Source organism: Lonchura striata, chromosome 17 (assembly GCF_046129695.1).
Source record: "Lonchura striata isolate bLonStr1 chromosome 17, bLonStr1.mat, whole genome shotgun sequence".
Taxonomy (NCBI): domain Eukaryota; kingdom Metazoa; phylum Chordata; class Aves; order Passeriformes; family Estrildidae; genus Lonchura; species Lonchura striata.
The window spans coordinates 6,904,667-6,917,579 of NC_134619.1; the positions used below are offsets into that span (position 1 = coordinate 6,904,667).

The window sequence follows — 12,913 nt, forward strand, 5'->3', positions numbered from 1 at the left end:
TGAGGGAGCAGCCAGGACCCCAGGCCTGGACCAGGGGCACATGCTCAGGCTGACAGAGGCATCCTAAAGGTCTCAGCACTGCCATAATTGCTCCATGAAGTGCTGGTGGGCTTTTTTAATGAGACATTTCTTGTGTTCAGAGTCTGATTGTTTAAGTTTAACTGAGCCCCATCTCAGTGCTAAAAAGCAAAGAATTGCTGTGAGGCTGGCAGAAGCAGTTTTGCATTAAAGATGGGAAAAGGGGGAATTGGATCAGCTCCCAGATGGCAAAACAAGGCTCCTGAGTTGGAGGATCAAGAGACCTCAGGCCCTGCATGAAATCCCACATGGATTTTGGAGGAAGTCAGTGTAGTGGGTGAATCCGTACATAGCCCTGCGTGTGCCTGTGGGTACGTCTTGCAGTGACTGTCACGTTCCCTTGACAACACTTTATAATCTGTTCAGTCTATGACATTTTTTCTTGATGAGCGATGCTGGGAGGAGGTGGGAGGCAAGTTCTGCCCAGGCAGGCTGGTGGGAGCTTGCTGACTTCAGCACGCTCTGAGCTGCTCTGCTCAGCCATGATTTGCATTGCTAAGGACTGCTGTGCCTTTACAAGTTGGTTTAGTTCAGGGTGTAGAAAGAAACCTCTCAGCAAGTGCCCAATCTGACCTCATTACGGCCCCGAAACAGAACTGCCTGTGGGACAGGCTTGTGCCACATGGGAGGCTCAGAGCAGCCAGCAGTGTCCCCATGTCCCCGTGCCACCTCCCTGCTGAGCACGTGTGGTGGCCCTCCCTGAGGGAACTGACAGCCCAGAGCCGCTGGAGCAGCAGAAGATAAACACCAGTTCACCTTGGCCAGGGCACTGGGGCTGGTGGGAACTGATGGAATTCACAGAAAAGACACAACACCACCACCTCTTCTTCTTCCCCGAGTCATGCCCAGGCACTGGGAGTACTCTGCTGGGCCTGCAGACCCTGTACTGGGAGAGAAGTGGGATGTCAGGGATCAGCAGCAGATTGCAGCTGCTCCTTCACCTTTTCAGCAAGCCCTAGGGATTTCTAGGATTCCAGAGGGACTGATGCTTCCCAGCTCAGGTCTGTAGCCAAGGTGGATGGACACACCCAAACTTGCTGCAACACAGGACAAGCTCCATCCCTGAACTCTCCAGTTCCCCTCCATGGTCCCAGCAGTGAGTGTTGATTTCAAGGAAGCTGATGAAGAAAGCCGCCCCTCTCCATCCCTTTTCCAGGCAGCAAAACCTTTTCCTAGGGGAAGGCACAAGCTGATGGGACACAGGGGTTCTCAGCCTCACAGCAGGAACAGCCCCACTGCAGCCCCTGCTCTGTGGCCACGTGGCAGCCGGTCCCAGCCGGAGAGGGATGCTGGGTTTGGATCCCGTTGGTGGCCTGTGGTGGGATGCGTTCGCCTTTCCCCGGGAGAATGGATTCCTTCACACCAAAGCAATGGCATCAGAATAAACGATTGCTGCTCGATCCCAGGCCCTGCGCTGCCTTCAGTCTCTGCTAACCAAATCCAGCATTTCTAAATATACACTGGAGTCTTATTTTCTCGCTCCGATCTTTATTTGCCTCCAGATAAGCTGAAACAGATGGGGTGTTTCACAACAGCCGCTTGCTGGGGATGTCAGATGGGGAAGGGCACACCCCTGCTGCTTTTCTGGGAAAAATCCCCTCTGCAGAAGCTCTGTGAAGTTGATGCCGACCCTCCTCTGGCCTTTGCTGGGGCTGTCGCCTGCCCATGAGCAGCCTTGAGGCTGCAGGTTCCCAGCTCATGGCAGTGGGCTCTGGGATGTAGTGGGGGATGAGAATCAGCCTCCTTGAGCATAGGGAAGAGGCATCTGAGAGGCAGAAGGGGAGAACAGGCTGTGGATATTCTGCTGTTTCAGAGTGTGATGCTTTCTTGGTAGAGCTTGAGGTGGGGTTCCTTGCTTCAAAGTGCTGGAGGTTGTGATGGGCTCCTGCATCCCAGGCAGGAGCTGTGCCACACAGGGAGGGATTCAGAGCTCCACTGTGGGATACATGGACACTCCATTTGCCTCCCCATAACTCGGGGTCTCGGTGTCAGTAGGGGCAGCCATGGAGTCTGCACATCCCTGTGGAGCCTGGTGCCGTGGGGTGCCAGGGATCTGGAGCAAGGGGCAGCCGTAGGCCAGTCATAAAGCTAAAGGGGAAAAGTCATCTCCAGGCTTGAGGTTTTATACTGGAACCAGGATAAATTCCAGAGCAGAAGAGGCTGGCTTGGGTTTGTCCCCCAAAACAATGGCCCTGCGATGCAGGCAGGAGCCAGGCTGAGCCCTGCAGACTCATGGCACTGTGGGCCAAACCAGAGCCCAGCTCCAGCTGTGGGGCTGAGTCCATCCTTCCTCCCCTTGCTCAGCAGACCCTCCAGTGGGACTTGGCTGCTGCCCAGCACCCCGGGTGCATTTTGCCTTCACGGTATCATCCACAACTTCCACAGGATGAAGGGAGAACTGTACCTTGTGCTGGGGACCTGGTGAGGTTTCAGGAGCGCCTGTCAGCTGAGGCACCCCGCATGGTTCTCATTTACTGTGATAAATTTTGGGGAAGGGGAGAGCTGTCTAGGGAGCAGAGAGCATTGAAATATGAAAGTTAATTAAATAAAACTGTCAGTCAAAGGAAACAAACCTTCCCAGCCCAGCATCCTTCGACTGTTCAGAAGAGATGGGCTGTAGCCAAAACCAGTTGTAGTCATTTAATGATTTGGCCATGAAAATTTTCACTTACAGGCTGTTTGAGGAAAATAAATGGAAAAGAAAAAAAAATATAAGATATTCCATGCCTGGGGCTCCCTCTTAACAGAGACATAAAGATGACTTTGACATTCCCAGAACCGCAGCGCCCTGGGAAGACATGGGATTTGCATGTTATTGTGCAGGACTGTTGGAGGAGGGCAGGGAGGGATTTTTCTCCGGAGTGGGAAAGCAGAGCAGCCGAGTCCACATCTCTGAACATCCCCCCTCGCCTCCTCCCCGGGGACACGCGGAGGGAGAGGTTGTTGCTGGAGCTGTGTGCGGTTACCATTAATGTTTGCTCATTCATGGGATTGATTGGGTTTTAATTATGGAGGCTGTTTGGCATCCTGGCTCTCAGTATCAATGGTAAAAAGGGACTCCTGTGTTCTCCCCTGGAGGTGGCATTGCCTTCCCTGGGCTGGGGACCAAGCTCTTGGTAGATGCACCATCCCAGAGCTTCAAAGAGCTCTGCTGGCATCTCCCCCAGCCGCAAAGCACGACAGAATTGCAGCACTGGGGCTCAGGGGAGTTTTCCACATCCACATCCGTCCTTACCAGTGCTCACAGCGTTGTTTCGCAAGGCCCTGTGCCCCTGCCCCTCACATGGAGCCCAGTGCTCCCTGACCCAGCCGTGCCCTGCCACGTGCCAAGGGGAAGGCTGCAGGGGCACATGGATCACTTCAACTTGAGCGGAAAGGAGGGGCTGGCATCTGAGCCTTCACCATCCCGAGCTTCCCTTTGTAGGGAGGTTTGGGAACAGCTGGGGTGAGCTGGCCAAATGCAGATTTGCAGCTTTATCAGCATGTTCAGGAGAAGTCACAGCTGGAAAAGAAATGCAGCCAGCTTCCTTCTGCCTCCAAACCACCAGCTTTGGGACCTCGGGAAATGTTTGGCCTGGGTTTGCATCTCTGCAAGCGCCTTGTGGCTGTTCATCCTCTCCATCCAGTATGGATGCAGGGATGCAGTTGCATCAGAGGTGCCCATGGAGAGTGGCACATGCTCAGGTACCCACACCTGCACCGTGTCATCTGTGGGCTCACCCAGCATTGCTCCCACTTGGAAGGTTTTGGGCTTGGAACCAAAATAACATCCAGTGGCTCTAGCAGAGCTCAGCAGGCTGGGCTGGGAGTTGTGCTGGTGTGGTTTTGCAGCCTGGTGTCCCCTGCAGACCTTGGCACAGTGCCTCAGTGCCAGGCCAGGACCAACCCTGCAGGTAGGGCCAGGCACAGTGGCTGGGAGGCCCAGAGACACCTGGAGCTGCCACAGCTGCCTTGGCTTGTGCTGAACAGGCATAACTGGAGTTGGGAAGGCCAGCCTGCTATGCTAGCCCTCAAAGTCGCTAATAAAGTGCTAATTAAAAGCACTTGGAAGGAGCAGCCCTGCCAGAAGGAGAGGCAGAGACACAAGAGCCTTTCATTGTTTAACGGGTTGTGCCCATTCATCCATGGAAGGCAGCCATGGAGGCTCCTGGCCCCTCTGCCCAGTGTGCAGGGTTGTTTATTCCCCTGGTTATAAAACACGGTAGAAGGGCTGTGCTGACACCATGCACCGAAAAGGCCAAGTCCAGTCCTGGCCCTGTAGGCATGGGCCTGGGAAGCAGGAGCCTCTCCTCTCCTCTCCTCTCCTCTCCTCTCCTCTCCTCTCCTCTCCTCTCCTCTCCTCTCCTCTCCTCTCCTCTCCTCTCCTCTCCTCTCCTCTCCTCTCCTCTCCTCTCCTCGGGCAGTGGGCAGAGCCACCTCCTCGCTCTGTGGTGCCAGGGGTGGAATGGCAGCTCTGGGGGAAGCCTCCCAAGTAGTTTTCAGCTCCTGTTCACTTCCGAGCAGGGCAAGACCCATGTGTAGAGGCAGGACTGTGGATGGGGCTGGGGTGTGCAGCTCTGCTAATCAACTGCTATTGTTCACAGCTCAATTACACCCGGCCAGGCCTTCCAAAGCTAAATCCCAGGCTGCTGGAAAACTGGAAGAACGAGGTGAAGGAGAAGGGCCGCATCAACTGTCCTAACAACGTAAGGATTGTCTGTTCTTTCATGGGCTGGCTGGTCTCCATCTGCAGGAGGAAGAGGGATTTTTTGGGGCAGAAACCCACAAAAAATGGTTCTTATTGGGCCTCTGATCACAGTGATGCTCAGACACTCATTTCACCTCCTTTCCCTGAGCTTGTTACTGTGTCTGGTTAAAGCATGTTCCACCTTTGTGATCCTCCATGTCTGCACAAGCCACCAGGCCTGGGGACAGGGCCACCCTTGGGCTGACAGTGCAGCATCGCCCAGTTTGAGCTCTGGAGATGCCTTTGGGAAGCTCCCAAGATCCTGGCAGGATGCAGGCTGCACATCCTGCACAGCCTTTTGATGCAGAGAACCTGCTTTTCCCAAAGTTAAGTGAAGATCGATTTAAGCCAAGCTTTTTAAAGCCCTGTGACAAGCACAGACCTCAGGGCATGGTGCGTGTGTCTCATCTCGCTGTGAAACACAGCCTTGGCCCGAGCTGACAGAGAGGTGAACCCCACCCCGGTGCTGAGCCTGGATTTATCGTCCCAAACAAAGCCTTGCTAATGGGAGTTCTGAAGGAGGCAGTTCCCACAAGGCCAGGGGAGCCGGGCTGGCTAATTAATGTCATACACAGGCACTTGGAAAAGATGTTGCTCAGAAACTGGTCATGCTGCTGCCTGGGTGATTTCTCCTCTCCATTAAGCCTCTGCTGTGGTTCCAAGAGCTCCTGTAGCCCAGCAGGACCTCCCGACAGCTCACAAATGTAGGTTTTCCACGGAGACGTTTAGGGGAGACGTTTTTCAGCCCGTTGTAGAGGGATGTGGCCACATGACTCCCATTAGCACTAATGGGAAACGTGTGACCAGAGCCCTCGGCGCCTCGCAGAGCATTAACCTCACACTGCTCAGCCTGGGCCCGTGGCCGTGCTGGCTCAGCAGGCTCCTGGCCATAGCTCAGAGGAAGGCAGGGGATGAGGGGGATCATGTCTAACCCTGCTTTGTTTTCTCCTGCAGTGCTGTGAAGCCATTTACTCCAGTGTCTCGGGGCTGAAAGCTCACCTGGCCAACTGCAACAAGGTAGGTCCTGCCTTTTACACCCTTTTCTCAGAGGTGGCTTTGGTGTTGAGTTTTCTCTTCCCCCTCAGCTGGTTTGGAAGGAACAATGCAAGGGACAATGGCACAGGTTAAAGGATGGTGGCTGCTGGAGGTCTGGCTGGCAGTGCTGCTCCTGATTTGTCACCAGGCAGATGGAGGCAGAGAGGCTCAAGCTGAGTAGATGGGTTGGAGGGGAATGTAGCTGCTATTCCAGTTATAGAGAAAAGGTCCCACAACACAGGCTTCTCACCCAAGCCCAGACCTCTGACACACAAAGTGTCACAGGGAGCTCCAGACACACTTAGACCCACAGCAGTGTCTAAGTCCTCCTGCCTCATGTCCTCTTGTCCCACAGCAGCCCCTGCCCAGCTGGTCCCTGCAGCCCCCAGATCATTCACAAGCCCTTGGCTAAGCAGCATGGCCAGCATGTCACACAGCCACACATCAGCCACAGCAGCTCAGAGCCAAGGAGCTGGGTACTGGAAACAGAGCATTTCCTGAGGCAGGTGGGAATCAGGAGTCTTATTTGGGCAGCCCTTCAGTCCCTCTGGAACCCAGCTGGAGGGATGCTGGTGTAGTGCCTCCTGGGATAAGCTGAGTCTGGAAGAGTGCAGAAACCAGTGCCCTGCCACTGGATGGATGGAGCAGCCCTGAGCTCCAGTGCCCTGCAGCTGCCCCAGGGGAGGGATCAGGAGCTCCGTGTAGGTCCCTCAATTTGGAACCAAGTAAGAGCTGCTAAAGCTTTATACCCTGAAACATTTCCAGCTGCAGCTTCCATTGAATGGAGCTTCCAGGAGGCAGCTCCAATACATACCCTGTGGTTATTAAAAACACCAACTCCTGCACTCCTTCAGCGCTAGCTGGAACATCAGCCCTTAATGAGATCATTTAGAAAATGGGCTGCAGAGTTCCGGCAGGAGAAGCTGGATTTATGCAGGATAAAAGAGCAAACACAGGAGACTAGGACAGCTCCTTCTCTGACAGGAAATGGAGCTGGTTTCTGGTTGGTTCCATGCACAGGAAGCAGCCAGGATCTGCATGAACATTTCCACGAACAACAGAGCTGCACCCTCTGGATCTGGCACAGCTGGGGCCAGGTACTGGGAGTCAGCAATGCTCTGCAACCCCCACACTGCCATCAGCAGGATTCTTCCCCTTAGGGGAAAGGATTTACTTTCAATATATGTGCCAACAAATTTAGCATAAATAAATCACAGCCCCTCCAGAACTGGTCTGTGATTCCCACTGTAAAATCCTGCAGAACTGGTTGCAATACCTAGAGCTTTAGCAAGGCTCCCATCCTCAGTGGGGATTGATGCACCAGGATGAATTTGCACAAGGATTCCTGAAACCAGGCCTGTCCTCTCCCGAAATGAGAGACCTGTCTAACTCAAGATTTACAGCAATGGAGAAATTCCCAGGGAGGAAATATATGGCCCAGAGGGGCCCATCCATAACACCCTCGTCAATAGAGAGCACATTATCTCCCACATGCTGTGACCTGCAGCAGAGCCAGGAGATCTGTCATCCCACCAAGGTGCTGGTGACAGGAATCCAGCACTCACCCTGGCTCTTTGACAATGTAACAGGAAAATTAGGTGAGTGTTGGACATAAATCTGATGGTGGCTCAGTCCCAGGGGATCACAGATCTGCTGATAGCGAGGACACGGGGCGATGGCTCCATCACCTGATGCTGGGGACACACAGGCAGCAGCACGAGTGGCGTGGACTGAAACTCAGAAAGAGGATGTGGCTGTGAGCTCCTGGCCCAGCACCGAGGCTGGCAGAGATCTGGTGGCTCAGACATGACTGTTTATTTTGTGTCACTTTGAGATCATGGGAGGGTCAGGGCCACCCCTTGGGGCACTTTGGGCTCTGCAGGAGCTGCTGTGTCTTGCAGGGGGACCACTCAGTGGGCAAGTACCGCTGCCTCCTGTGCCAGAAGGAGTTCAGCTCAGAGAGTGGCGTCAAGTACCACATCATCAAGGCTCACTCGGAGGTAAGGAAACAGCTGGAGCTGGGCTGGGCTAGTCCCTGCTCCAACACACGCATCCTTGGGCTGTCCCCATCCATCCATCCATCCATCTATCCATGATCCATCCATCCATCCATCCATCCATGTCTGTTAAGAGCAGAGCTGACTAACAGCTCCCAGTCAGCCTGGTGGGTTCTTCCATATCCCCCTTGGTGTCCCTGACACCCCCAGGCTCATTGCAGCAGCTCAGCACTGAGCAGTTTGACCTCAGAGAGGTGATGCCAGCGGGATGAGGGGTGGGCCAGGCTCGGGTTGCGTGTTCTGGTGCTGGTACCGGTGCCAGTGCCTGCCCCCAGGGCTGTCACTAATCCCCGTGTCACCCCATGGACACAGAACTGGTTCCGAACCTCCTCAGAGGCCAGCCGGAAAAAGAAAAACAGGGAACAGCTTTCTTCCAACAAAGAGGAGAAAAAGAAAAGCACAAACGGGAAGAAAAGGGGGAGAAAACCCAAGGAGAGGTCTCCGGAAATGTCCCCGAAGGGCAGAGAGAGCGTGGCAGCAAAGACTAATCACAAGAAAACCCTCGAGCACTGGGAAGGCTCCCAGGGTAGCCCCGAGAGGGATGAGGTCGCCCTCAAGCCCCCGAGCCAGCGGAAGGGAGGAGCCAGCAAGATGCCCGAGAAATGAGCAGCTCAGAGACTCGTCTCCGAGGATTCGTTTACAGCCCAGGGTAACAGGGTGGGGGTCTCTCCCAGTTTTATGTCCCCTCCTCCCCATCCCACCTCCTCTTGCCCCACCCTCCTCTCACCCTCTTTTTACAAAAAGAAAGGAAAAAAAAAAAAAAAGAAAATACCAGTTAACCACTTTAAACAAATCACGGACCTTGTTTCACACTGGAAAACAAACAGGATCAAGGAAGCTGGAACGTTCTCCACCCCCTGCCCATGTACATAGCCCTCGGTGGGACCCTGCTGCCTCCCCCGGCCCGTGGTTCCCCTCCCCTGCGCCAACCTGGTGACGCTTGAGCGAAAGAGAAGTGCAATAGCAGCGGGGTCCCGTGGGCAGGGACCCTCCCGTGCTGTCCAGCAGCCTCCCAGCTCCAGGGTGATGTTTCCAAAGATGTTTGAGCCGGGCGGGCCGAGGCTCCGGCTGCGGCAAGGGGCAGCGGGCAGCGCGTTCCCCGCGGGTCCAGGGGAGGGTGTCGGGCAGGGAGCGGCTCTGTGGGGCTCAGCTCGGCAGGGTTTGTCCTGGGTTTGTCCTGGGTTTGTGGTGCGAGGCGGGCAGAGGAGGAAGCAGGGAGCGTGTGACACCTGTGAGCAAGAGAGGAGAGCTCTGTGGCTGGTCAGGCTGGAGGGTTTCATGGAAAGCTGTGGGAATGCTGTGGGCACTGCCATGGACAGTGGCAGTGCAGCTGTGGAGGGGGAGCAGTGAGGGAGCTCAGTGCTTGGGTTGTGTTTGCCCAGCCTGGAGTGCTGTGACGGCAGAGACGTGATGGCAGTGCCAGGGTCAGGGGGAGATGGCAGACAACGAGCTGTCCCCCAGCCTGGGGCAGCCAAGGGTGATTCAGGGTCCTGCTGTGCTCCATCCCGAAGGTGCTGACCACCCAGGAGGGGGGAATGGAGTCTCTGTTCCCCAGCTGTGGACACAGGAGGTGTGTAATGGGAATGGGGGCCGCATTGAGAGACAATCATGGGTCCTGCTGTGGGATGAGCCCAGTTGCTGCCCAGGAACCTCACATTCTCCTTGTCTTTTCGGGCTGGGACCCACCATAGGAGGAGTCTGCTTCCAAAGATGTATCTGAGCCCCTGACCACCCACCTCAGGGTGGCAGGTCCCTGTGGTGCCATCCCTGCTTGTGCTCTTCCCTGGAGCTCTTCTTTGCTCCTGTGCTGATATCACACCTTGCTCCAGCCCGGGGTGAGCCGTCCCTGGACCGGGATGTGCCCGTCTCCAGACAAAACCAGGCTACCTCGGTCCTTGGGAAATGGGCACGTTTCCTCTCAGTAGCACAACAGAAAACCTTAAATCAATTTTTCCCCTATGCAGAGCCAGGAAAGAGGCATCAGAGGGGGAGCTTCTGCTTTTGCTTTAATCAATTCAAACCTCAGTCCTCCCTTTCCTTCACTGCTCCTTGTCTCCCACCCGAGGCTTGGTATGGTTCCCTGCTGTGAGCAGCAGCTCACTCATAATTAACCTCCTCCACTGGCAGGTTATCCCAGCCAGGGATGGGGGACAGTGATGGGTGAAGCAGGGTGGCTTCTCAGGGAGCCAGGGCTTCTGCTCTGTCCACGGCTCTGGCACCTGGATCCTCCTGCATTGCCCAGAGAGCTGGGCACGTGCCTGTGGCTGAGGGAGCTGCCTGAGCATCACTGGCTGCACCGGGCCTCGAGGCAATTAGTGAGAAAGCTTAATTAGTCACTGCAGCTCAGCCTGGTCGCTGCTTGCACTTCATTGGATCGTGTTTGGATGGTGTCACTGGGGTAGATCCTGCCTCCCTGGGGAACGGGGAGAGCTTTGGGAGCTGTAGCACAGCTTGGAACAGCTCACAGGCAGCAGCAGGAAGGGGAGCGCAGGCAGAGCTGTGGGCCTGGCACTGAAATCTCTGTGAGGGTGCAGAGGGAGCCTCTGGATCCCAAAACCATGTCCTGCCATGCAGGGAAATCCCCAGGAAAGCTCCGTGCCCTGGCCTGGGAAGGGAGATCTGCGTAGCCTGGGCCGCTGGCTTGGATGTTCACCACATGATCTTCACTGTCTCCCCTTGGGCATGGCCTGGGACTCTGTTCTCATTAACATGCAATTAATTGGCTTCTCATTGAATAAATTAACTGGCAGCACTGTGTTCCATAGGGAGGGAGCCCTGGGAGCTGCTCAGGGCAGGGTAGACATGGGAAAGGGTCAGCTCAGGGGGTCATCATGGGGTCCCAATCAAATCCACCTCTGCTCCCATAATGAGTGCCTGGCAGGATCAGGAAGAGGAGCAGGGACAGCTGCAGTGGCCTCACAGAGTGACACCAGCCTGGAGGGGACCCCCGGGACCATCTGGGGTCTCAGGGCAGGCAGTGGGGGCAGTCATCCTGGTGCTGGGGCTGTCCCTGTCACCCTCAGAGCCCCAGTGAGGGCAGCACCATGGTCAGGAGGGAATTTCTATGAGAAAGTGAGATCTTCAGGGTTTCCCCCCACCCCCAAAAAAGGTGTTTTCCCCACTAGTCATCACTCGGAGAGGAACATGTTCTCACCCCATCTTATCCATGAGACATCCTTTACTCTCCTGCTTGTCCAGGGGAGGTTCCAGAGCAGTGCTGGGATCACCAGCACCTGCCAGTGCTACAACAAGTGAGCAGGCAGGGCCGAGTGACACCCAAGTGGCACTGCTGGGGGCCAGTAGGTTGTGCCCCTTCAGGTTTGGGGTACCCCATGTTCAGGGGGTGGGATTTGGGGATTTTTTTCATCCTGGGCACTGTGACACTGTGGTCCTGCACCTCCACTGTTGGGGAAATCCCCCATCCCATCACCCATGTCCCCAAGGAAAGGGTTAAACCTCCATGGGAACAGGCATGGACTGCAAGCCTGTGGGAAGACCTCATGGAAAGCTTGGATTGTGGGGAGCCAGGGAATCCTCGGCACCAACACCCCCCCAGTGAGGTTGGCTGTGTCACACCAGCTCTGGCCACGGTGGATGGAGCTGCCTGAGCCTGGAGCATCTCCCACCCCCAGGAACCTTGGGAGCATTTTGTTCTTTTCTTTCTCTCCTTGTGACACCCATCCTATGGCATATCCGAATGTTTCTCGTCGATGCCAGTTATTAGTGCATAAGTGTATTTTGGGGAAAAAATTAAAACAGAAAAAAAAAAACAAAAAAAAAAGGAAAAAAATTTTCAATTTATCACTTGTAACCATATATATAAATATATAAATATATATATTAAAAAGTGTTTATTTGCAAAAAATAAAATTGTTTTAACGGTAAACTATCTTATAATAAACTCCCAATTTGTGATGATCTGTTCTTTTGTTAATCATTGACAAATCCTCAGTTGGAGAGTACTGTCCGAGCAGCTCCGAGCAGCTGAGCAGCGCCGAGGCGCTCCCTGTACTGTATGTATGAAACAGCTGTATCAAATAAATGGTTATTGATTTTTTATTAGCACTGTTGGCACCGTTATTGGGCAGTTTGGTGGGAGGGTTGGACATGGGATCTGGGGGGTTTGGATTTCTCTTCCTGGCAGTGGCTGAGAGGACCCCCATAGCTGCTGAGGATGGAGCGTGTGGTCACCAACCCAGGGGTGCCCCAAAACCGGGATGGGGAAGGTGGGGATTGGTGGTGCTTGCTGCAGGAGCACTCGGCACAGCCAGAACTCCTGGTGCCGGGGGGATGGATCCCCAATGCCCACAGGCCAGCTGCCCCCCACTCCCATGGTAGAAATCCCACTAAAGCTGTTTCCAATCCATCCATCCCAGCAGCAGCATCCAGCATGTCCTGGCCGCCGGCGCCACATCCAGCCCAGGACCTCTCCTCCCTGGGGAGCTCTGCGGGACCCGGGGCCACCCCCCGGCTCTCCCAGCATGGGAATAAATCCTCTTCTGCTCCCTAATGGCTTTTTTGGCACCAAACCCAAGCCAGGGACAGATGTAGACTGCTCTCGCTGCCGGCTGAGAACGCAGCCTTTCCCCAAGGATGGGTGGGCACCCCGGGAGCGGTGCTTGCCCCCCACGCCCCGAACATGGGGCACCCCAAAGCTCAGCCCCGGGGCAGCCCGGCCGGGATGGGAGCGCGGTGCCGAGTAAAGCCCGATCCCACCCATCGCCCCGGGACCCGCACGGGGCCGGGGTCCCCCCGGCTCTCCGCAGTGCCCAGCGACATCGCCGGAGCTCGGGACCCCCAAACCGCGCTTCCCCCCAGCTGCAGGGGGCGGGGTGTGCTGTGTGTCGCATCTCTCAGCGTCTTGAGCAGGGATGCGCAGCCGCCAACAGGCACCCACAGCATCACTCGGAGCCCGCCAGCACCCAAAACACCCACCTGGACCTCCAGACACCCACCCGCACCCCTTGTGCCCCACGGCACCCAGCCGTGCCCCCACGCACCCATCTCCCCGCACGGC

The 12,913-nt window shown here is 55.5% G+C and overlaps 1 protein-coding gene across 4 annotated transcripts in view; it reads left to right on the forward strand.

Annotated features, from left to right (window-relative positions):
- ZNF512B (zinc finger protein 512B) overlaps positions 1–11,961 on the forward strand; it is a 29,935-nt gene extending 17,974 nt beyond the window's left edge. For all 4 annotated transcript variants that reach the window (XM_021527299.2, XM_077786996.1, XM_021527301.3 and 1 more), the window contains 4 exons: positions 4,662–4,763; positions 5,759–5,821; positions 7,741–7,839; positions 8,209–11,961. In XM_021527299.2, coding sequence (XP_021382974.2) covers positions 4,662–4,763; positions 5,759–5,821; positions 7,741–7,839; positions 8,209–8,502 — 558 coding nt within the window. In that variant the 3' untranslated portion in view covers positions 8,503–11,961. The remainder of the gene's footprint in view (positions 1–4,661; positions 4,764–5,758; positions 5,822–7,740; positions 7,840–8,208) is intronic.
- The last annotated feature ends 952 nt before the right edge of the window (positions 11,962–12,913 follow it).